Genomic DNA, 21,653 nt, shown 5'->3' on the forward strand with positions numbered 1-21,653 from the left:
GGTTTCAAAACCTCAATTTTATGCCTAATATTTACAATATTATTATTAAAAAAGGTCATGAAGTCCTCACTATTGCATGATGTTGTTGTGGAGATTTCTGCAGTGGTCTTATTTATGGTTAATTTGTCTATGGTATTAAATACAAATCTAGGATTATTTTTGTTATTTTCTATAAGAGTGGAGAGATATGTTGATCTAGCTACACTAAGAGCTTTTCTATAGTTCAGGATGCTCTCCTTCCATGCTATTTGAAATACTAACAATTTAGTTTGACGCCATTTACGTTCTAATTTCCGAGCGGGCTGTTTTAAAGTACGTGTGGTCGTTATACCAGGGAGCGAGTTTTTTATCTCTAATAAATTTTTTTAACTGGAGCAACGCTCTCCTCACAGCATTATTATTATTATTATTATTATTAATAAAAATATGAGGATTATTATTATATTTTAAATGATCATAGCTTTGTTATTATTTGCAATTACATTGTTGGTCAAATCCCTGTGAAACGTCCTGCGTTTCATAAACACACTTCTCCCAGTTTCTCCCTCATTATGTATTTCTTGGGTTCTTGGTGTCCCAGCTCTCTGACAGGAGGGTCGGCTAGTGAAATATATAATATATTATATAATTAAATATGAAGATTTAAAAGGCACAATTTATTTTGGTGAATCTGTAAAAATTACAGCAGAGTTGTTCTTACTTTGTTCCAACATGATGTCATTTCAGTTGCTGTTTCTTCCTGGAATCATTCAGTGTGTGATCATCACTGAGGGAAGGTGAGGGTGTTACCTCAGAAATATTTGGTTCATAATATAATAAAAGATATTTCCTTTAAAGTGTTACACGAGATTTACACACAAATATCAGTATCTGCTGAAATTTATAGGAACAACAAACCCCAACTGTACATTTTGTAATAATCACAGAGTCTATTACACCCTTATTTTTAAACTTTACCTTCTCTAGAAAGTTCTGGATGGATCTTGAAGCTATAAAGTCTGTAAGAACCTTTTTCTTAAATTTAAAAATTATCGTTTTATTTTTCTTATTTTTTTTAACAGATAATAATAATAATAATAATAATAGAGATCAACAATAGTTTTTATTCAGTTTTATTCTTCTGAATCTTTATTTCATATCCATAAATGTACATGTGTATACAGTGTACACCTTTCCTGTTTTGATTAAAGGAACTGAGATGTTTAAAATTCCCACCATCTTCTGAAGCTCTAATAAAAAAAAGCAATAATGTTTACAATATTTTGGTTTAATTTATCTATGTTATGTGCTTAAATTAATTTCTAAGTATGACATAATGTATTTAATTTATTCTTTGTGCACCCCTTGTGTCTTATGTTGCTCATGAATGTTGCGTTTACCTTGTCTTGTTTTTACCTTTGTGTTTAAGCTAATTATTATCAATGTTAACATTGGCTTAATGAAATATATTTAATAAATATATAAATTATCACAATATTATTTCTCTTATTAAAAAAGACAGTGAGAAACAGAAATGTTCATATCCAGCATCCAGACAGCTTTAGTTAGATCTGTTTACACACACACACAGACACAGACACACAGACACACACACACACCTGTGATTAATGAAACACTGTATGATGTGCAGTAACTTGTTTTACTACAGGATCACTAACACACAGGTGTTCTGGGGCGGAGCTTTCTTAGCTAAAGGTAAACAGGCGGATAAAAGGACAAATTTTATTTTATTTTATTTGTAAAGCACTTTTAAAAATGCTCACTGTCGTAAGGCAGCTTTACAGAATCTAGAGAAAGTTATCGGTGTTGTGTGTGTGAAATGTGAAAAAAAGTGTATGAATCAAAATGAACAGATAAATAAAACCACTTTGAGACAGACACACACACACACACACACACACACACAATAATAATAATACCAAATCCTGAGCCAGTGAATAAATCTTTAAATCATAGTGAGATTCCTGTTCTGGTTCACAAGACAGATGACTGCAGTGATGATGATGATGATGATGATGATGAAGACAACGTGGTGCAGAATTAAGGTATTTAATATTAAAGGACAGGTGCTGCACTGTGACACCCAGCAGGTCCACATGTTGCCTCTCATCACTTCCTGTAATGCTACGACTCCTCAGGTTTGGAGCCATGATGTTGTGTGTGTGTGTGTGTGTGTGTGTGCGCGTGATCAGTGTGATGTAATTAGTTTACCAATCAGTGTGTCTGTATTATAAACGATAAAGACCAGATGAGACAGTGTGACCTTTGAACCCAGTTGTTCACTTTATTGAGCGTCCAGCAGAGCAGGGTGAGTGAGATTACACAGCTGGTGTGTGTGTGTGTGTGTGTGTGAGAGAGAGAGAAGCCGCCTGAGGTCTCCTCACTTAAACAGAAACAGAAAACACACACACACACTTACATGCGCTCACACACACACGTATTGACTATGAAACATTTCCCACATGAGTTTTTCCGTATGAGGCACACACTTATTGGCGAAAAAAGGGAACACTAATAAATAAAAAATAAATAAAAAAAATCACACATCGCTCATCGCGCTCATCGCCATGAACTGTGTCCTGTATAACGGACATAAATTATTCCCTTTACTTAAGTGTGTGTGTGTATATAAAGGAAGTCTAGCTGACGGACTTGAGCTTGGCCCAGGGGTTCGTGCCGCGCACCTCGATGGGGGGGTTGTTGGAGAAGATGTGGTTACACAGGTCGTCCAGCGGGGGCTCGGGGTCGGTGGTGGCGAACTGAGTGGCGTCCTCGATCTCCTTCCTCACTTCCACATCGATCTCCTGCAGGGGACAAGCAGGGGGTATTAACAGCACACACACACACACACACTTCATGGACCTATTTAATGGTGTATCTGCAAATCTGTCTTCCTGCCACCCACAGTCTACTGGTTCCTTATACTCTGTGTGTGTATAACCATATATATGTAGTCATATAGTGTTGGTTGTGTATAGTGTGTGTGTGTGTGTGTGTGTGTGACCTTGAGCTCCTCCACACTGGCCATGTTGTTGTTGATCATGCGGTCCTTCAGCAGGGAGATGGGGTCACTCTTACTGCGCACCTCCTGGATCTCCTCACGCGTACGGTAACTACACACACACATAAAAAGGGCAAAAGGTCAGGTGAACCCTCTGTCTAGAACCCTCACACACACTCACACACTAGAAATGTTCATTAGTAACACAGTGCTGGTCCAGGCGTCCAGTGCTGAAGCTTTAAGTCTTTATAAATAAAGAACTCACACACTTTGCGTCCTCTCAGCCTTACTTCCTTCTACAACTTTCAGTCTCTAAACACAAAGAAGAGGAGCAGATGAGGTTCCTCTCCTGCAAGCCAGGAACAGGTATTTTGGGCTCCTGAAGCTAGAGTTCTAAAGCCTGGAGAAACACCAGGAGGTGGCTCAGGTCTTCAGCCGTTCAGCGTAGGAGACCAGGAGATCGGTGGAACCTCTCGGCCCGGTTCCTGTCTCACCGGAGAGGAACCAGATGTGCTCTTCTACTGAGGAACAGCTCGTATCCACTTGTGAGTAAGGTGAGTAAACTCTCACACTTTAAATCACTCTCACAGTAGCAGGAACTGAACCAACCTGTCTGGGCTATCTGTCCATCACCCGCATCACCTGCCACACCCGCATCACCTGTATCACCTGCCACACCCGCATCACCTGTATCACCTGCCACACCCGCATCACCTGTATCACCTGCCTCACCCGCATCACCTGCCACACCCGCATCACCTGTATCACCTGCCACACCCGCATCACCCGCCTCCAGATGTTCCAGAGTCACTCCCGTTCACATAAAATTTTCTAATTTTATATCTGAACTTTGCTTTCAAGTGACTTACTCAAGTTCCCATCTCTGGCACGCACACACACACACACACACACACACACACCGGGGTGTGTTTACCTGATGCCGGGGTCACTCATGCTGTGTCCGTGGTAACGGTAGGTCTGGAGCTCCATCAGAAACGGACCCTGTAATGATCACACACACACACACACACACACACACACACACACACACACACAGACTGTGCTTTCATTCTTCTCCATGTATCAACTGATGTCACACACACACACAGCTCCCCTGCACAGTGTGTAATTCGGGTTAATCACATTCCACAGGGTAAACGCACCACACTCGTGTGTGTGTGTGTGTGTGTGTGTGTGTGTTTAAGAGTGAGTTTACCTTTCCAGATCTGCAGTGTTCAGCAGCAAATTTGGTGGCCTCTCGAACACACAGAACGTCCATACCATCGACCTGGAGCACACACACACACACACACACACACACACACACACACAGACAAAAACATATTTAATACAGCTTTTCATATAACAGTAGCAGTCATACATTTATGCGTGTGTATGTGTGTGTGTGTGTGTGTGCGCGTGTGTGCGCGTGTGTGCGCGTGTGTATGCGTGTGTATGCGTGTGTATGCGTGTGTGTATGTGTGTGTATGTGTGTTACCCTCAGTCCAGGTATGAAGTCCCCCCGTTTGTAGTAGTCAGTGCTGGCGGCCGCTCGCTCCACAGACGTCCCCATTCCGTACTTATTATTCTCACAGATAAAAATACACGGCAGCTTCCACAGAGACGCCATGTTATACGTCTCAAAGATCTGACCCTGCACACACACACACACACACACACACACACACACACACACACACACACAGTATAATGGGATCGTCCCACTCCAGCAGGTCAGTGCAGGGACGAGGCTCAGGCGGACGGACTCACCTGATTGGCTGCTCCGTCTCCATAGAGACACACACACAGCTCGTTCTTGCCCTGGTATTTACAGGCCAGCGCGACTCCGGCACCGAGCGGAACCTGAGAAGCACAGTGTACAGCTTAGAACCCAACCACACACACACATACACACTGTACTGTACTGCAGGTACTGTTCGATGGTACTGTTTTCCGGTTCTGGTTCTCTTGTCTCACTGGTCCAGCTCTATCTGACTCTCACACTCCAGCTGCTCCATCTATTTTATCTCGCCCTGGTTCTGGTTCTGGTTACATTGTTACATTACATCATGGTTCTGGCTCTATATCTGAGGTACGTTCTGTTTAGACATCAGGTTCTAGTTCTGCCTTTCCCAGTTGTTTGTAGTTTTGTTTCTGATCAGACAATGTGGTTTTTTTTCCCCTGGTTCTGGTTCTGGTTCTACCAGTCCTGTGTGGAACAGCGTGAGGTTCTGTGGCTGTGTGTCAGACTCTCACCTGAGCTCCCACGATTCCGTTTCCTCCGTAGAAGTGTTTGGCGTACATGTGCATGGAACCGCCCTTTCCTTTAGCGATACCGCCGCGACGTCCTAAAACACACACACACCATTTCAGGTTATGATGAAACAGTCTTGTGTGTGTGTGTGTGTGTGTGTGTGTGTGTGCACTGACATTACCCGTGAGCTCGGCCATGATCTCGCGCACGGTGCCGCCCCTGGTGAGTGTGTACCCGTGAGCGCGGTACGCTGTGATCAGGTGATCTGAGCGGTTAATTCCAGCCTCGATTCCCATCGCACACGCTTCCTGTTAGAGCACAGACTGTGTGAGTGTGTGTTCAAGCAGGTTAACTTGTGTGTGTGTGTGTGTGTGTGTGTGTGTGTACCTGTCCGTCATACAGGTGACAGAAACCGCGGATGATCTTCTGCTTGTACAGCTGATCAGCCTTCAGCTCCATCCTCCTGATCACCTGCATGGTCCTGTAGTACTGAAGCCCCTCCTCCCTCGTTAGCACCGCCTTCTCCGGAGGCCCCTCCTCCAGCTTATGCAAATCACATTTCTGCAGAAACACAGTGATTGGCAGCTCTGTTAACCAATCAGCAGTGTGAAACGGCACATGCACATGATTAAGATATAATTAACGTTAGTAACAGTTTTAGAAACAGATAATCAGGAGAAGGTGTAAGGTTTGTGTGTGTGTGTGTGTGTGTGTGTGTGTGTGTGTGTTGTCTCACCTTAATGTCGAAGGTGACCTGAGGAGTAAAGTCTGCGTAGGTCCTCGCTGACACCATCACTCTGCTCCCCTATACACACCACAGGAAAATGAGCTCAAAACACACACAGACACACAGACACACACACCAAATCTGGGTTCTACACTAAAATAAAACATTGTAGAATAGCCTTGATTTTCATAATATTCGCTACAATCATCATCACCAGCCCACTGGGCATGTCCCAAACCTACCAAACCCTATTCACTATGTAGTGAACATAAACCCCATCGTCAGTCCCCTGTGGTCGTGTCCCAAACCATGTTCTATTCAAGGCTCTGCTCTGAGCTCCAGGTTTAGATGCGAGTAAACGTAGCGTAGTGTTAGTGTCATGCTAAGGGTAGCGAGGTGCAGTTGAGAACACAGCCAGGAGGGTGAGACATGCCCCATGCCCCTACACTGCTTTAAACACTTCCTCTGATGCTCCCTTTAGGGCCTCGTCCGTCACTTTCTCAAATCAGAACGAGCTGAATTAGATAAAGAGAAAGTGGACTAGCGAGAGATTAGCGAGACGAGAGCCGCCGTACTCACAGCCAGACGGGGTTCTGCTACAGCGCGGTCTCCAGTCTGACTGGGGTTGGGTCTTGGACGCTGCTGGGGCGTTTGTTCGGTGTCATTGCTGCTCCCAGTCGGGGGTCTTAAATCAGGTGACGGGGGGTCAGGGGTCACAGGAAGCGGTGCTAAACTCTGTGAAGTTGCTTCTATAACACGACTTCCTGTCAGGGTTTGGGTTTTCGCTGCCTCTGATATCATCTTGTCTATTTCTGTTTCCATGACTACAGACTCCACATGTAAGGAACCTTGTGGCATCACAAGCGCCGTCCAATCATCTTGTGGTTGTGTACATTCTGTGTGCTGATGTGTGTTTAGCTGTGAATGTGTTGCAGACTGGTTCGGGGCCAGGAGGGCAGAGGGCGGGGCATTTCTACAGTCAGGGTTAAAGGTCATTTCTGCGTACTCGCTCTGCACCTTCAGAAGCTGCATGAAGGCCGCATGCACAGATGACTGCAGAGAGAAGAGCCAGGTCAAAGGTCAAAACAAGGTCTGAAACTCTTCATCTGATGATTGCAGCAGGAACACTGGGTTTCGCTAGGTACACCTGATCCCTGCTTCACACACTGCATTTAGGTCAGGGATCAAATCCGCTCAAAACTTGGCGTGATGGTGCTGACCACGGGTGGGGCGCTGAAATGTGAAGACACTGATGACAGGTTGAGGCGCTGGGAGGCAGGTACAATAACCAGGAAAAATGTTTCAGGTTATCAGTGTTGTTGATATTCGTTTCCTGATGTTATCTTGTTTTTTTTTTTTTTTATTATCCTCTCAACGCCGCCCAGCACCTCCAGCTGTCATCGGCGTCACCACCTCAACCTGCCATCAGCATCACCGCTGCCCAGTGACACGAGTGACTGGCACTTGCTCGTAGGGTTACAGCGGTATGGAGAGGACAATAAGCAAAAAAATTATAATCTAAGGTAACATCAAGAAACAAATAACACTGATAACCTGAAACAATTTTTCCTGGTTATTGTCGCTGCCTCCTAGTGCATCCACCTGTCATTAGCATCATCACAGTATAGCACCATAACCCGTCATCAGCGTCACCGCCATCCAGCACCTCAACCCGTCGTCACTATCACCGTCACCAGCGTCCAGCACCTCAACCCGTCATCAGCGTCACCACCGTCCAGCACCTCAACCCATCATCACCACCGTCCAGCACCTCAACCCGTCATCAGCGTCACCACCGTCCAGCACCTTAACCCGTCATCCCCGTCACCTGCGTCCAGAACCTCAACCCATCATCACCATTATCTGCATCCAGCACCTCAACCCGTCATCACCGTCACCTGCGTCCAGAACCTCAACCCCTCATCACCGTTACCTGCGTCCAGAACCTCAACCCGTCATCACCGTCACCTGCGTCCAGAACCTCAACCTATCATCACCACCGTCCAGCACCTCAATCCGTCATCACCGTCATCACCATCACCTGCGTCCAGAACCTCAACCCGCCATCACATCACCGTCACCGCCGTCCAGAACCTCAACCTGTCATCACCGTCATCGCTGCTCAGCGCCTCAACCAGTCATTAGCGTCACCTCCGTCACCAGTGTTTGCACAGATAGTGCTGTCACAGTTTCTTGGCGAACGTAACATCGTCAGTTTTATATCATAATGCGCCGTAACCTTATGTACACTGGCTGAGACACAGGTTCCTCACCAGTGACATTAACATCACGACTATGAGTGTGAGTATTTATAATCGGCGAGCCTTCAGATTAGTACAGTCTGTACCACTAAACACCACAACACAGAGAGAAATAAACCCAGACTAAATACTAAAGTCTGGACTCTTACCTCAGACACAAGCTCAGCTCCCTTACAGAGAGAGAGAGAGAGAGAGAGAGAGATCAGGGATGAGGTGATTCTCAGAGCAAGAAAACCAGTGGCTGTGTTAGCAAACTTAGCCTAGCCGTGTATTATTACCTGTGTTTTTAGCTAGTGTTAGATTAGCTTGGCTAGCTGTGATGATAATAAGGAATGCAGAGGTTATTATTATTATTATTATTATTATTATTATTAGTTGTTGTTGTTGTAATAATGTTGTAGTTTGAGCACACTAGTGTAGGATGTGTGTTAGCTTAGCATGCTAGCACTCAGTGGGATTAGCCGCTAGCTCATCTGTGTGAATTAGCTAACAAACCAACTGAGGGGCTAAACACACATCCTGAGTCTCACACACACACACACACACACACACATTAAACCTGTCAGTGTAATTCTTTATTAATAACTGACAATGATTTTCTCTCAGAGTGAAGGTTATCTGTGTGTGTGTGTGTGTGTGTGTGTGAAGGTCACTACAGATTCTCACACAGCTCTGTAACTCTTCTGTTTCACACAACAGGGTAAAGTGTTAAAATATAAAGTATTAAACTAATAAAGTAATAAATACATACACTCCTGGAGGCTCCACCCCTCAGCACTGTGGAGATCAGACTCAACATCTTTCTCATGACACCAAACACTCTCACACACACTGTCTCTCCAGCTAAGGCTCACACACACACACACACACACACACACACACACACACACACTAAGGGTTGCCATATTGAGCACATTTGAGGAAAATGTCTCCCCAAATGACAGTGTTGTAGTGGTGAGGTCACTGTGGTCTTGCACCACCAGGGGCCAGTTGCAGTTCCCATCTCAGGGTCTGGGGGGGGGGGTTTCCTCCAGGTACACCAGTTTCCTCCTACAGTCCAAAGACATGCAGATTAGGCTAATTGGCGTTCCCAGATTGCCCATAGTGTGTGTGTGTGTGTGTGTGTGTGTGTGTGAGAGAATGTTGACTGGAGTTCCTACCACAGTCCTAAAATGAGAATAGGCCTCCACGGTTCCTAGTTGGAGTACAGAGGTTTGTGCAAGAAGAAACACACAAACCTCAGACTCATTAATGTTTATTATAATGTGTTGTTGTGGTGTGTTTGAAACTGAGAGTGATCCTGATTCCTCATGCTCTCAGATTCTCGTTACCCAACCTGTAGCCCCGCCCTGGTCAGGTGACATCTCTCAGCATACCAAGTACAGTGTGTGTGTGTGTGTTGAGTCACTTCTGCAGGCTCGGTGTGGGTCTGAGAGGTGCTACACCCAGCTAGTGATGGGACGTTTGAATCATTTTAGTGACTTGGTTCTTTAAACCTCGTTCATCAGACTGACTGAATCTTTTTTTAAATAATTTAGTTCATTTTGTTCTTTTAATAATAAATAAAATAAAATGATGAGTTTTCAATAAAAAGACCCCCAATACGTCTACATACACAAATCTAGTCTATAGTTCCTGTAATGAAAGTATTACACCGCAGCTAAGAACATATTATGATTAACAGAATGAGCAGCTCACCTCTCGTATCTTCTGGTCCGAGTCATTTGTTCTTTTGAATCTACTGTATGGCACCGCATAGCGTCTATGGGAGTCACGTGACAAAAGAACGAACGACTCGGAGTAGAAGAGTCATTGAGAAAGAATCGCTCAATTCTGTTTCCTGTACATAACCTGGTACCCATCACTACACGACCCATCACTACATCCAGCCCAGGTACCCTTGCCTGTTTGCGGTAGAGGTGGTGAGGTGGTGTGTCATGGTGACGTCATGGTGACCCCTCGCTCTGAGGCTCTGAGCAGTGGAGAGAGCATGCTCACCTCGGGAAACACACTGTTAGTGTAGAGTAGGTGTGTTTATTTAGTTCGGGGGAGAGGGGGGGGGGTAATTTTGCACTTAATACATCAATAAAGATTATTGGTGTCTCATTTTTCGGTTTCTCACCAACCAATGTCCAAACCCTGGTCATCTGTCCCAAGCCTGGATGAAATGGAAGGGTCGCGTCAGGAAGGGCATAAAACCTGACTGAGTGGTTTAATCAATTAAAGCAATGCTAATTTATAAATCAATTAATTAATTATTGGATGGATTGATTGATTTAACATAGTGATCCAAAATAAGTCTTGTCACATAAACATAAGGCAGGGATTCTCAGACACAATCTGGCAACATCGTTCCCAGCTCTTTTTGAGCGCACACACACCATCACAGCGCCCTCTGCAGGACAGGATGGGTTTCTCATGTGTGCAGTCAGGAAGCTCACACACATTTCAGAGTGTGTGTGTGTGTGTGTGTAATCATATATAAATATCAACCTTTCCCCGAATCCATGTCCAAAATCACTTTTTATTTTTTAAAAGTGACCTGTTGCTTTATATATATATGTGGAGTCATTGTGACGTCATATGAGTGTGGCGTCGTGCCCGGGCCGTTAGTGCGCTGTGTAGGGAACAGGGTGGGATTTAGCACCCGGATGTTCCTGCACTTCCTTCCTGCGCTCAGTACAGACGTGGAGTGTGTGTGTGTGTGTGTGCTGCGGGAGACGAGAGACGCCATGAGCCTGAGGACGCTGCTGCTGTGTGTGTGCGCGGTGTGTGTGTGTGTGCAGGGCGCGGAGGACGGGGACGGGAGGAAGGAGTGTTACAACTACGCAGGAGGACATGTCTACCCCGGAGAGGCGTCCAGGGTCCCGGGGTCTGATCACTCCCTGCACCTGAGCAAGGCCAAGAGTGAGACACACACACTCACACACACACTCACACTCACACACACTGCGCCTGCTCCATTAATTAACCCTCTAATTAAAGCTTTCCTGTGAATTACCGCGCAAAATTAACCACTGACACACACGCGCACACACACTCGCGCGCGCACACTTTTCCTTTTTCCTGTTTGATGTGTTGCTGCTGTGGAGTGTAAAAAGCGCGCGCCTACTTAACATTAGTAATTAGGCGCGCGCTTTTTACAGTGTGTATTCTGGAGAGAGAGAGAGTGTGTGTGTGTGTGTGTGTGTGTGTTAATGCCGCAGTGAGCTTAAACTAAAGAGTGACAGCTGTGCATCAGAACCTCACACATCTGGGGAAGCACGCGCGCGTGAGATGTGTCTTGCGTGACGTCACACATGTCATCATTAATCCACCATCCATCATTAAACCCCACACAGTGAATAAGGACAGAAATGAGACGCGAACTGAACACAGACTGTGTGTTTGTGGTGATCAGAGTCAGAGCCACTGAGTTTAGGACACGTCATGCAGTGTGTGTGTGTGTGTGTGTGTGTGTGTGTTTAAATAAACACCTGTCACAGCACTGCAGTATTCTAGTTTTAATTTATTATTGTGTGATTCAACGACATTACAGTACTTAATTTCTCTCTCTCTCTCTCACACACACACACACACACACACACACACACACACTGTGCTTGTACCCTCAGTCTGAGCTCTGGCTTGAACAGCGCAGGGGAAATGCCCACCCACTCTGAAATAATTGTTTGATCAGGAGTTCTCTCTTTTACCCTGGTGTGTGTGTGTGTGTGTGTGTGTGCACAAGACAGTAACACGTGTTTGTTTCCCTGTGGTTCAGTCTCGAAGCCGGCGCCGAGCTGGGAGGGCACCGCCGTCATCAACGGAGAGTTTAAAGAGCTGAAGCTGTCGGACTACAGGGGCAAATACCTGGTGTTCTTCTTCTACCCCCTCGACTTGTGAGTGTGGGCATGTGGGGGAGGTGGTGGTGGGGGGCTTCATCTGTTAAACCTCTCACAATCATTATCTCATACACTTTCTCACACTGTATCAATCAATCAGAACTCATCAAAGTGGTCACATGATTAGGGGTCCAGCATTTCATTATGAAGTGTACTTCAGAGTAGGGCTGCAACTAACGATTATTTTGATAGTCGGTTAGTTGGGCGATTATGTTTTCGGTTAATTAATTTTGATTATAACTATAAAAAAAACATGAATCAGGGTATTATTTATGTATAAAAATGAACTTTTAAAAATGCAGAAGCCACATATAGAGTTTAATAATCTTTCATTTTGACATTTTAAACCATAAATGAAATGTAGTATATAATATATATAGTATAAATATATATAGTTTATAAAATACACTGATATATTCAGTTGATAAGATATAAACAGCTAAAATAATGTAATTTTGTATAATTAAATGATGTATGCATAAGTAAAACCACAGTAAATTACAAGTTAACTTTGTAGTGGACTATAAAAAAAAACTGTAGAAATGCAAAAAGCTAATAGTCACAAATTAATTGTTATTTGCGTTCGCTGAAAACCACAACAATCACTAAATGTAATTTTCTACTGTTATTTGCACCGTGTAATTTAAGCTAATCTAAAGTAGCGCCATTTAACTAATCACTATTGCTTATGAGGTGATTGCGCAATGTAATGCTAGCGAGTAGCCCGTGAACAGATCTAGCGCGACTGTCCCGAAGTTAGCAAACAGTTTAAACAAAAGCACATAAACTATACAACTTTTACACGATGAAGAGAGACAGTTTTTACTGACCCTGCTGACGTTTCGCCATCCGTAACACCAACATGTTTTCTTTTTAAGTGTTCGTGCATGACATGCCATGAAAGCTCGGTCTTGCATAGCGTGCAGGTTACCGTCTTCTTAGAGGCGTTTGATGTAAATTGCTATCAAACCTTGGAGGACTCGGGGCTTTTTCCTGCAGACGTTTTCCTGCTTTTTCCTGCGGACGTTTCTGTAACCTCTAATGCGTGAGCGGCTGTGTATCTGTGTGTATTTGTGCATCTTGAGCGCGAGCTCCTCAGTGACGTGAGCAGCCCAACTAATCGATAACGGCATTCGTTGACAACGAATTTCATTATTGATAATTATCGATTTTATCGATTAGTTGTTGCAGCCCTACATCAGATATTTATTGGGACAAAAAACTAATACCGTTATGAAACATATACTATTGAAACGTGTATAACTTGTAAATAAATGATTGATTTATAATAATAATTGATTAAAGATTTATTTCTTTATTGATTAGGAACCGATATAATACTAAGGATTTCCTGATTATATTAAAAGGTACATTTTTGTGTCTTTTTAATATGATGTTAATTATAAGGAATCCTTTTTCAAGCTCCATTTTTCTCACGCTCCAGAGGGACGGAATAACTGATTCACTTTTTACATTCATTCCCTGATGTTCACTCGTTCCCTACACCGTTTGTAGTCCCCTTTGAACATTTTGTTGTTGTCTAAACACGTGTGATGTACTTCACATATATACAGAATGCAGCTAGTGTGTAGCTCCTCCTCTGGTCCTGTAGCTCCTCCTCCTCTGGTCCTGTAGCTCCTCCTCCTCTGGTCCTGTAGCTCCTCCTCTGGTGCTGTAACCCCTCCCCCTCCTCTGGTCCTGTAGCTCCTCCTCCTCTGGTCCTGTAGCTCCTCCTCTGGTGCTGTAACCCCTCCCCCTCCTCTGGTCCTGTAGCTCCTCCTCCTCTGGTCCTGTAGCTCCTCCTCTGGTGCTGTAACCCCTCCTCCTCCTCTGGTCCTGTAGCTCCTCCTCCTCTGGTCCTGTAGCTCCTCCTCCTCTGGTCCTGTAGCTCCTCCTCCCTCATTCCATGTAATACCCCCAAACCCCTGTGTGCACTCTGCGCTCACAGTTATGTAATTTTATCTCCAGTTTACTGGGCTAGACCTACAGTAATTGTCTAGAGCCTACAGTAATTATGATTCTGTGTGTGTGTGTGTGTGTGTTCTTTCAGCACATTCGTCTGTCCCACTGAGATCATCGCCTTCAGTGACCGCGTCCATGAGTTTCATGCCATTAATGCTGATGTCGTGGCCTGTTCGGTCGACTCACAGTTCACACACCTGGCCTGGTAAGGACACGCCCACCCCTGTGGTTTAGACACGCCCCCTTGTCCTCTCCGCTCTCACCTGAGCTGAACCCTTGTGTCTTGCTCTCACTGCATAACAGGGTTTAGTTTACTGTTAAACATTCTAAACAGTTACTGTGTGTGTGTGTGTGTGTGTGTGTGTGTGTCAGGATTAACACACCCAGGAAGCAGGGAGGACTCGGGCCGTTGAAGATCCCCCTGCTGTCTGACCTCACACACCAGATTGCCAAGGACTACGGAGTGTATCTGGAAGACCAGGGACACACACTTAGGTACACACACGCGCACACACACACACACACACACAAATTGTGTGTATATTCCTATCAACTAGGCTTTTGTAACTGCCTCTATAATGGTGTGTCTGTGTGTGTGTGTGTGTGTGTGTAGAGGTTTGTTCATCATTGATGATAAAGGTACACTGCGTCAGATCACCATGAACGACCTGCCTGTGGGACGCTCGGTGGACGAGACACTGCGCCTGGTGCAGGCCTTCCAGTACACTGATAAACACGGAGAAGGTACACACACACACACACACACACACACACACACACACACACTTTTGTGAGTTTGTGTATATTCAGTTTTCATTGGAAGTAAATTTTGTCACAACCCTGACCTCAGATTAACGTAAGTGTGTGTGTGTGTGTTTTAAACAGTTTGTCCAGCTGGCTGGAAACCTGGCAGTGACACAGTGAGTAGTCCTTCTGTCTGTCTGTGTGCGCGTCTGTCTGTCTGTGTGCGCGTCTGTCTGTCTGTGTGCGCGTCTGTCTGTCTGTGTGCGCGTCTGTCTGTCTGTCTGCGCGCCTGTCTGTGCGCCTGTCTGTCTGTGTGCGCGTCTGCCTGTCTGTGTGCGCGTCTGTCTGTCTGCCTGTCTGTGTGCGCGTCTGCCTGTCTGTCTGCGCGTCTGCCTGTCTGTCTGCGCGTCTGTCTGTGTGCGCGTCTGTTTGCCTGTCTGTGCGCCTGTCTGTCTGCCTTTCTGTCTGTCTGTCTGCCTGTCTGTGTGTGCGTCTGTCTTTCTGTCTGTCTGTCTCCCTGTCTGTGTGCGCATCTGTCTTTCTGTCTGTCTGTCTGTGTGCGCGTCTGTCTTTCTGTCTGTCTACCTGCCTGTCTGTGTGCGCGTCTGTCTGCCTGTCTGTCTATGTGCTTGCGCACGCACATCTGTCTGTCTGTGTACGTGTGTGCGTACACGCCTGTCTGTCTATGTGCACATGCATCTGTCTGTCTGTGTGCGTGCGTATGTGCCTGTCTGCCTGTCTGTGTGCGTGCGTATGTGCCTGTCTGCGTGTGCGTCTGTCTGTCTGTCTGTCTGTCTGTCTGTCTGTGTGTGTGTGTGTGCGCTGTGTCCCAAACTACACTTTATTGATCGAGCAGTGTAATGCCACAAGGCTTACTGGGTTGCTATGACGACGGGCTGTGTCCCAAACCCTTGAGCTGAACACCTGCAGGAGCCCCTGCGCTAATGCAGTGTTCATGCTGTGGGTCATTACCATGGTAACGGTAACACTGTGTAACTACGGCAACTAATCCTGTGTGTGTTAGTTTTTACATTAGTGTGATGGTCTGGGACTCGAACCCTGTCTGTGTGATAGCTTCTTCTTTTGATGTGTGTGTGTGTGTGTGTGTGTGTGTGTGGTAAACATGTCTCTTTTTTTTATCTGCAGATTATTCCTGACCCCTCAGGCAAGCTGAAGTACTTTGATAAACTGAATTAATCTCCAGACATCGTTGTGTGTTGCATTAAAAACAGAAGATTTTGATAGACGTGTGTTTTGTTCAAATCAATGTCCTGATTTTTATACAAAAAAAGTAAGTGTGTGTGAGCAATCTGTACAAATCTGTTCATTTCAGTTCTGGTTCTCAAACAAACATAGTTACACTACACACACATTTTTATAACTGACTGGATAAACACACACACACACACACACACACACACACACCTCAGTGATATGGATGGTGTTAATGTCCAATGATGATAAAATAAAACTTGTCCTGGTCGTTTTGGAAGAATTTTGTGTACTTGTGGTGTGTGTGTGTGTGTGTGTGTGTGTGTGTGTGTGTGTGTGTGGTGGGGGGTCAGTTTATGGGGTTGCCATTTCCTTGGAAAACGACCCGTGGATCACTGTTTGTGTTGCTAGGAGATCTGATGCTTTAAGTAGGAATTCTCTCTCTCTCACACACACACACACACACACACACACACACACACACACACAGTGCCTACTAATGAAGGAGAAAGTCAGTTGTAGTGTTTCTTCCTCACTGATTCTTGAGTTTTGCACAGAAATGTCACCCAGTTTTGCTTATGTGTGTGTGTGTGTGTGTGTGTGTTTGCATCACTGCATTAATCTCACACTGCAAGCTCTTTACACATCACATGCATGACTGTGGAGCTGGGCCCCTGTTGTGGTTGACTCTATCACACAGACACACACACACACTGCACTTTTTTAGATCATGAGCATGCGCGCTCACACACACACACACACACACACACCCCAAAACTTGGTCTGAAGCGTCACATTAACATGAGAATTGTTGGTGGGTGAAGGGGGGGGCGGGGTGTGTGTGTGTGTGTGCACCTGTGGACTGAAACACTCAGTTTCTGAGTGACGGGTTAAAGTTGTGCGTTTATAAACTCCCTCTGACACACACACACACACACACAGCAGAGGAGAGGTTCACACCCCGACCCTGTGAAGCAGAAGCTCAGAACCTTCCAGACGCTCGGCTGCGTCACACCTGAGGCAGGTGGATCAGAGCATTAACAGTGTGTGTTACGCAGTGAAAGAAAAAAACGAGTCAGAGATACGAAAATAATAAAATACTTTATTACTCTTCCTCAGCGTGTGTGTGTGTGTGTGTGTGTGTGTTAGTACCTAAGATTTCTTAAACACATTTTTTCTCTAAATCATCAAAACTTCCCTGTGATATAACTAACAACCTGGAGCAGCAGTGAGCTTATCCCAGTGTGTGTGTGTGTGTGTGTGTGTGTGTAGTGCTGTTAGCCCTCACAGTAACACGATGCTAAGAGAATTGTGTATAAGAGATTCAAGGTTTCTGGGTTTTTCCTCTCTGTATAAACACACCGCTTGCGCTCTTTGTTAAACGGGTCACATGCGCCCGGTGAGGACACGCCCACAGCCCTGGGCGTGTTCAGATGGGTGTGAGGGAGGCGGGGCCAGTGAGGTAATGCTGCTGCTGCAGGTGAGAGCTGTAGCTGCGCTGCGTGTCTGCGCTCGTACAGGCTAACCGCCTCGCCAAGCTCGGGCTGTACCGCCGAGTCACACCGCCGCCCGGGGACGGGGACACCGGGTCCAGTTTGGCCATGGACAAGATCTGGCTGGGCTGCTGAGTACCGCTGGTACCGTACTGCACCGGGCTGGAGAGAGAGAAAGAGAGAGAGAGAGATGTCAAAGGAAACTCGGACATCTCACAGCACACACTCGAGCAGCTCGCTCTCAGGAGGTTTATATACACACACCAGCCTGTCACAGTAAAACATTTGTTCATGTTTCTTAAATTTAATCTACATACTACACCCAGTGTATTTCCCCAGTGTTAATAAACCAGCCTGAAACCCCTGTAATGAGACGTCCCGTCTGGGGCAACACGACTCCTGCCCCAGCGGGCCTTCAGTCTGTACTGGGTGCAGTTCCCAGGTGTGGCCACTAGGTGTAGGTATAATAACGCTATGGCAGAAGATTAAAGTGGTGATGATGATGTTGATGATGAAGGAGTGTAACTGACACTCCGATTCTGTAATGATCAGCTGCAAAGAATAACTTTTCCAATGAGTCAGAACTTGTATGAACGAGGAAGACATGCGTCTAGACGGTTTTCTGTCCTGACTCTGAGGCGGGGTAATGAACTTCCTTTAGATATCCGTACAGCCTGGCAATCTTTAAACAATGACTAAAGACCTGTCTGTTTCTTAGGTATTTCTTGGGGGTTAATTCCCCTCCCCAAATTAATTAATGACTAAAATAATCAATTTATTAAATCCCAAATCCATTTAAATTGTATTGTGAACAGTTTGTGAAAATTTTATTTGATATACTGTACAATTTTAGTGAGATTTTATTTTGTAAACGGCTAATAGAAGTGTTTCATTAAGTTTAAATACTTGTTTATTGTAAACCTGAAAGATGAGTTTTTACAGAATATTTTACTGTAATCTAAGGCAGTGTTTAAACTTATTTCTTATATGTTCATAATAAACTGATTGTCTCATTCAACACAAAAATGACTTTTTTATATATATATATATATATATATATATATATATAACTCCCAAAGGAACACATTAGACACCATTAAGGTACAAAAGGGCTCATCACTGGGGTGGTGGTACATTCTGGGACAAGATTTGTACCTTTGATTAAAGTACAATAATGTTTCAGCAAGTTTATAAAACAAAAATAGGTTTTGGATGCCCATGGTACAAATAATGTCCTTGATGGTACAAACAGAATTGTTACAACGTTGTTTTCTGTATTAAGGTACAATTCTGTGGCCTTGAAAACTACCGGCCCAGTGACGATGGTTAGTACCTTCATTAGTACAAAACCGTACCTTTATTTCCGAGAGTGTAGTCAGAGACGTCCCAGGGACTCACCTGTACGCGCTGACGCTGCTCAGGTAGCCGTGCGCGCTCGTGTACGGGAAGCTCGGCAGGTCGTAGCGGTGTAGCTGCGGAGTGTACCTGAGTGCATCCGCCTGTGCACTCCCGTAGCCTCCCGCCGCCGCGCCCCAGCCGTATCCCTCCAGCAGGGCGTCGGCGCTCAGGGTGTGTGTGTGCCCCTCCTCCCTCGGGGTCTCCTCCCTCCTCCCACCACCCGCAGGTTTGCTCCTGCGCCTCGGCTTGTACTTGTAGTCCGGATGCTCCTTCATGTGCAGCGCACGCAGCCGCTTGGCCTCGTCGATGAACGGGAGTTTCTGCGCGTCCCCGAGCCGCTTCCACTCGGCCCCGAGCCGCCTGCTGATCTCGGAGTTGTGCATCTTCGGGTTCTCCAGCGCCATCCTGCGCCTCTGGCCGCGGGACCACACCATGAAGGCGTTCATGGGCCGCTTCACCTTCTGTCCGGGGTCAGGGCTCCTCTGCCCCCCCAGGGCCGCCACCGGGGGGCTCACGTGCGCGCTCACGCTCGCCGGCGGCATCATGATGGACGTGTGCTGGAGCTCATGATCCAACATGCTGTAGAGATCCATCAGCGAGTAACACACACTGCACTCAGTACACACTCAATAACACACACTTAGTAACACACACTGCACTCAGTACACACTCAATAACACACACTTAGTAACACACACTTAGTAACACACACTGCACTCAGCACACACTCAATAGCACACACTTAGTAACACACACTGCACTCAGTACACACTTAGTAACGCACACTTAGTAACACACACTGCAGTCAAAAGCACTAAGTACACTCACACAGGAGGCAGCTTCCCCCCAAACAACACTGTCTCAAAGTAAACAAATAAACAAATAAACAAACTAGTAAACAAATAAACAAAAGCAGTGTAGTTAGGAGTAAAGTTCCAGCGTGCATTGCAGAGCTGAATAAAGAAACATCTCTTCACTTTCACACACATATGAACTCAACCTCCTGTGTGTGTGTGTGTGTGTGTGTGTGTGTGGGGCGCGCTGTGACTCTTTGTGTGACTGTGTGCGTGTGTGTGTTTCGAAACTACTCCTCAAACGGATTAACATCTCTAAAGAACAGAGCCACAAAGAGACGGGGGGCGAGGGGGGGGGTGTTTCACCTGCAAACTCAGCACACACACTTACACACTCACACACATATATGTGCACACACACACACACACACACTCACACACATATATGTGCACACACACACACACACACACACTCACACACATATATGTGCACACACACACACACACACACACTCACACACATATATGTGCACACACACACACACACACTCACACACATATATGTGCACACACACACACACTCACACACTTACACTCAGACACATATGTGCACACACACACACATATATGTGCACACACACACACACACACACACTCACACACATATATGTGCACACACACACACGCACACACATATATGTGCACACACACACACACACTCACACACTCAGACACAAACACACACACACACACACACACACTGGTCTCCTTTCATATTTCCTGCAAGTTGTACAGTGTGATGTCATAGTGATTCTTGCCCTTCTTCAAATACTTTTTATTTCTGTAAAACTATCCTTAACAGTGTGTGTGTGTGTGTGTGTGTGTGTGTGTGTGTGTGTGTGTGTGTGTCCTGCTCTGTAATAGTCTTGTTTCAGGTGAATACTCGTACAGGTGATCATTCACACCTCAACCCACACACACCAGCTTTGACAAGTTGGTTAACACTTTCATAAACACACACACACACACACACACACTTAATTTTTTCTTCTACTTCTTTCTCTCCCTTTGTTCCTTAATTTTCCTTTGTGTGTGTGTGTGTGTCTGTGTGTGTGTGTGTGTATTTAAAGGGGTCATACAGCACTACATGCACTATTTTAAGCTGTTTGGACTGAACTGTGTGTTAGGAGAGTGTGTACACAACCACTCTACGATGATAAAGAGCCGCCCAGTGGTTTTCTTTTCATTTATTACAATAACATGCCCCTTCTGAAATCAGGCCAATCGCAAATGCCTGTCGATGTGACGCCAAACCGACAGAGGACGCTCCTACACTAGTTGATTGACACTGGTGTTTTAGCTAAGACCCGCCCCGAGTGAGAAGAAGCTGTCGGCCATTGTTTTTCACCGCTGGAGCAAAATGTTGCCTAAGCGAGTGTTGTGTACAGTTGGTGGGTGTAATAGCGAACACGGCAGTTACTACCTAGGGTTAGTGACCTAGGGTACCTACCTAGGGTTAGGTATCTGAGCCACTGAGGATCAGTGGCTGAATTTAGTTTTTAAAGCTAACGTCCCCGCCGATTTACCTAAATGCGTTCATGTTTGCGATAATCATTTTTCACCAGACTGCTTTATAAACGCAGGTCAATATAAGCATTGCCACACTGCGTTGTGCTCAGCAGAGGTCATGAGCATTTAAAGGAGCATGTACTGAAACAGGTTGCTGAGAACAGAGCTAGTTTTTACCAGTTAAAAGTAGTTTTTTTTACACAATCCTTTTGAATTTTTAATTAAAGTATAATACAAACTTTTCATTAGGACCCTAAAGATCATATTAACATTTAATGAAAAATGGGATGTGTGGGACCTTTAACAATGTGTGAAGCAACACTTACAGGACCAACACCAGTAGGGGGCGCTGGG

At 45.4% G+C, this 21,653-nt stretch overlaps 3 protein-coding genes across 6 annotated transcripts; 1 reads left to right on the top strand and 2 right to left on the bottom strand.

Annotated features, from left to right (window-relative positions):
• Positions 1-2,560: 2,560 nt before the first annotated feature.
• Positions 2,561-9,108, bottom strand: pdha1a (pyruvate dehydrogenase E1 subunit alpha 1a). Of its 4 annotated transcripts, none has more exons than XM_053485277.1 (12): positions 8,995-9,108; positions 8,393-8,413; positions 5,992-6,060; positions 5,643-5,816; positions 5,437-5,563; positions 5,258-5,349; positions 4,772-4,864; positions 4,500-4,655; positions 4,218-4,289; positions 3,936-4,003; positions 3,005-3,113; positions 2,561-2,804 (listed from the first exon to the last, which is right to left on the bottom strand). In XM_053485277.1, exons 1-12 carry the CDS (start codon positions 9,049-9,051, stop codon positions 2,640-2,642), a joined length of 1,203 nt encoding a protein of 400 aa, XP_053341252.1. In that variant the 5' UTR covers positions 9,052-9,108; the 3' UTR covers positions 2,561-2,639. The 4 variants fall into 4 exon arrangements, with proteins under 4 accessions (XP_053341252.1, XP_053341255.1, XP_053341253.1 ...); XM_053485280.1 differs by lacking the exon at positions 8,393-8,413 and adding an exon at positions 6,562-7,035 and having other exon boundaries at positions 8,995-9,060; XM_053485278.1 differs by lacking the exon at positions 8,393-8,413 and having other exon boundaries at positions 8,995-9,073.
• Positions 9,109-10,910: 1,802 nt separating this feature from the next.
• prdx4 (peroxiredoxin 4) lies at positions 10,911-16,328 on the top strand. The gene is made up of 7 exons (XM_053485281.1): positions 10,911-11,150; positions 12,007-12,124; positions 14,178-14,294; positions 14,462-14,584; positions 14,703-14,833; positions 14,975-15,009; positions 15,980-16,328. The coding sequence occupies exons 1-7, from the start codon at positions 10,976-10,978 to the stop codon at positions 16,028-16,030; spliced, it is 750 nt and encodes a 249-aa protein (XP_053341256.1). The 5' UTR covers positions 10,911-10,975; the 3' UTR covers positions 16,031-16,328.
• An 864-nt stretch (positions 16,329-17,192) lies between these two features.
• On the bottom strand, positions 17,193-19,711 carry sox19a (SRY-box transcription factor 19a). The gene is made up of 2 exons (XM_053485283.1): positions 18,937-19,711; positions 17,193-17,700 (listed from the first exon to the last, which is right to left on the bottom strand). The coding sequence occupies exons 1-2, from the start codon at positions 19,527-19,529 to the stop codon at positions 17,475-17,477; spliced, it is 819 nt and encodes a 272-aa protein (XP_053341258.1). The 5' UTR covers positions 19,530-19,711; the 3' UTR covers positions 17,193-17,474.
• Between the last annotated feature and the right edge of the window lie 1,942 nt (positions 19,712-21,653).

Source organism: Clarias gariepinus, chromosome 24 (genome assembly GCF_024256425.1).
Source record: "Clarias gariepinus isolate MV-2021 ecotype Netherlands chromosome 24, CGAR_prim_01v2, whole genome shotgun sequence".
NCBI lineage: Eukaryota > Metazoa > Chordata > Actinopteri > Siluriformes > Clariidae > Clarias > Clarias gariepinus.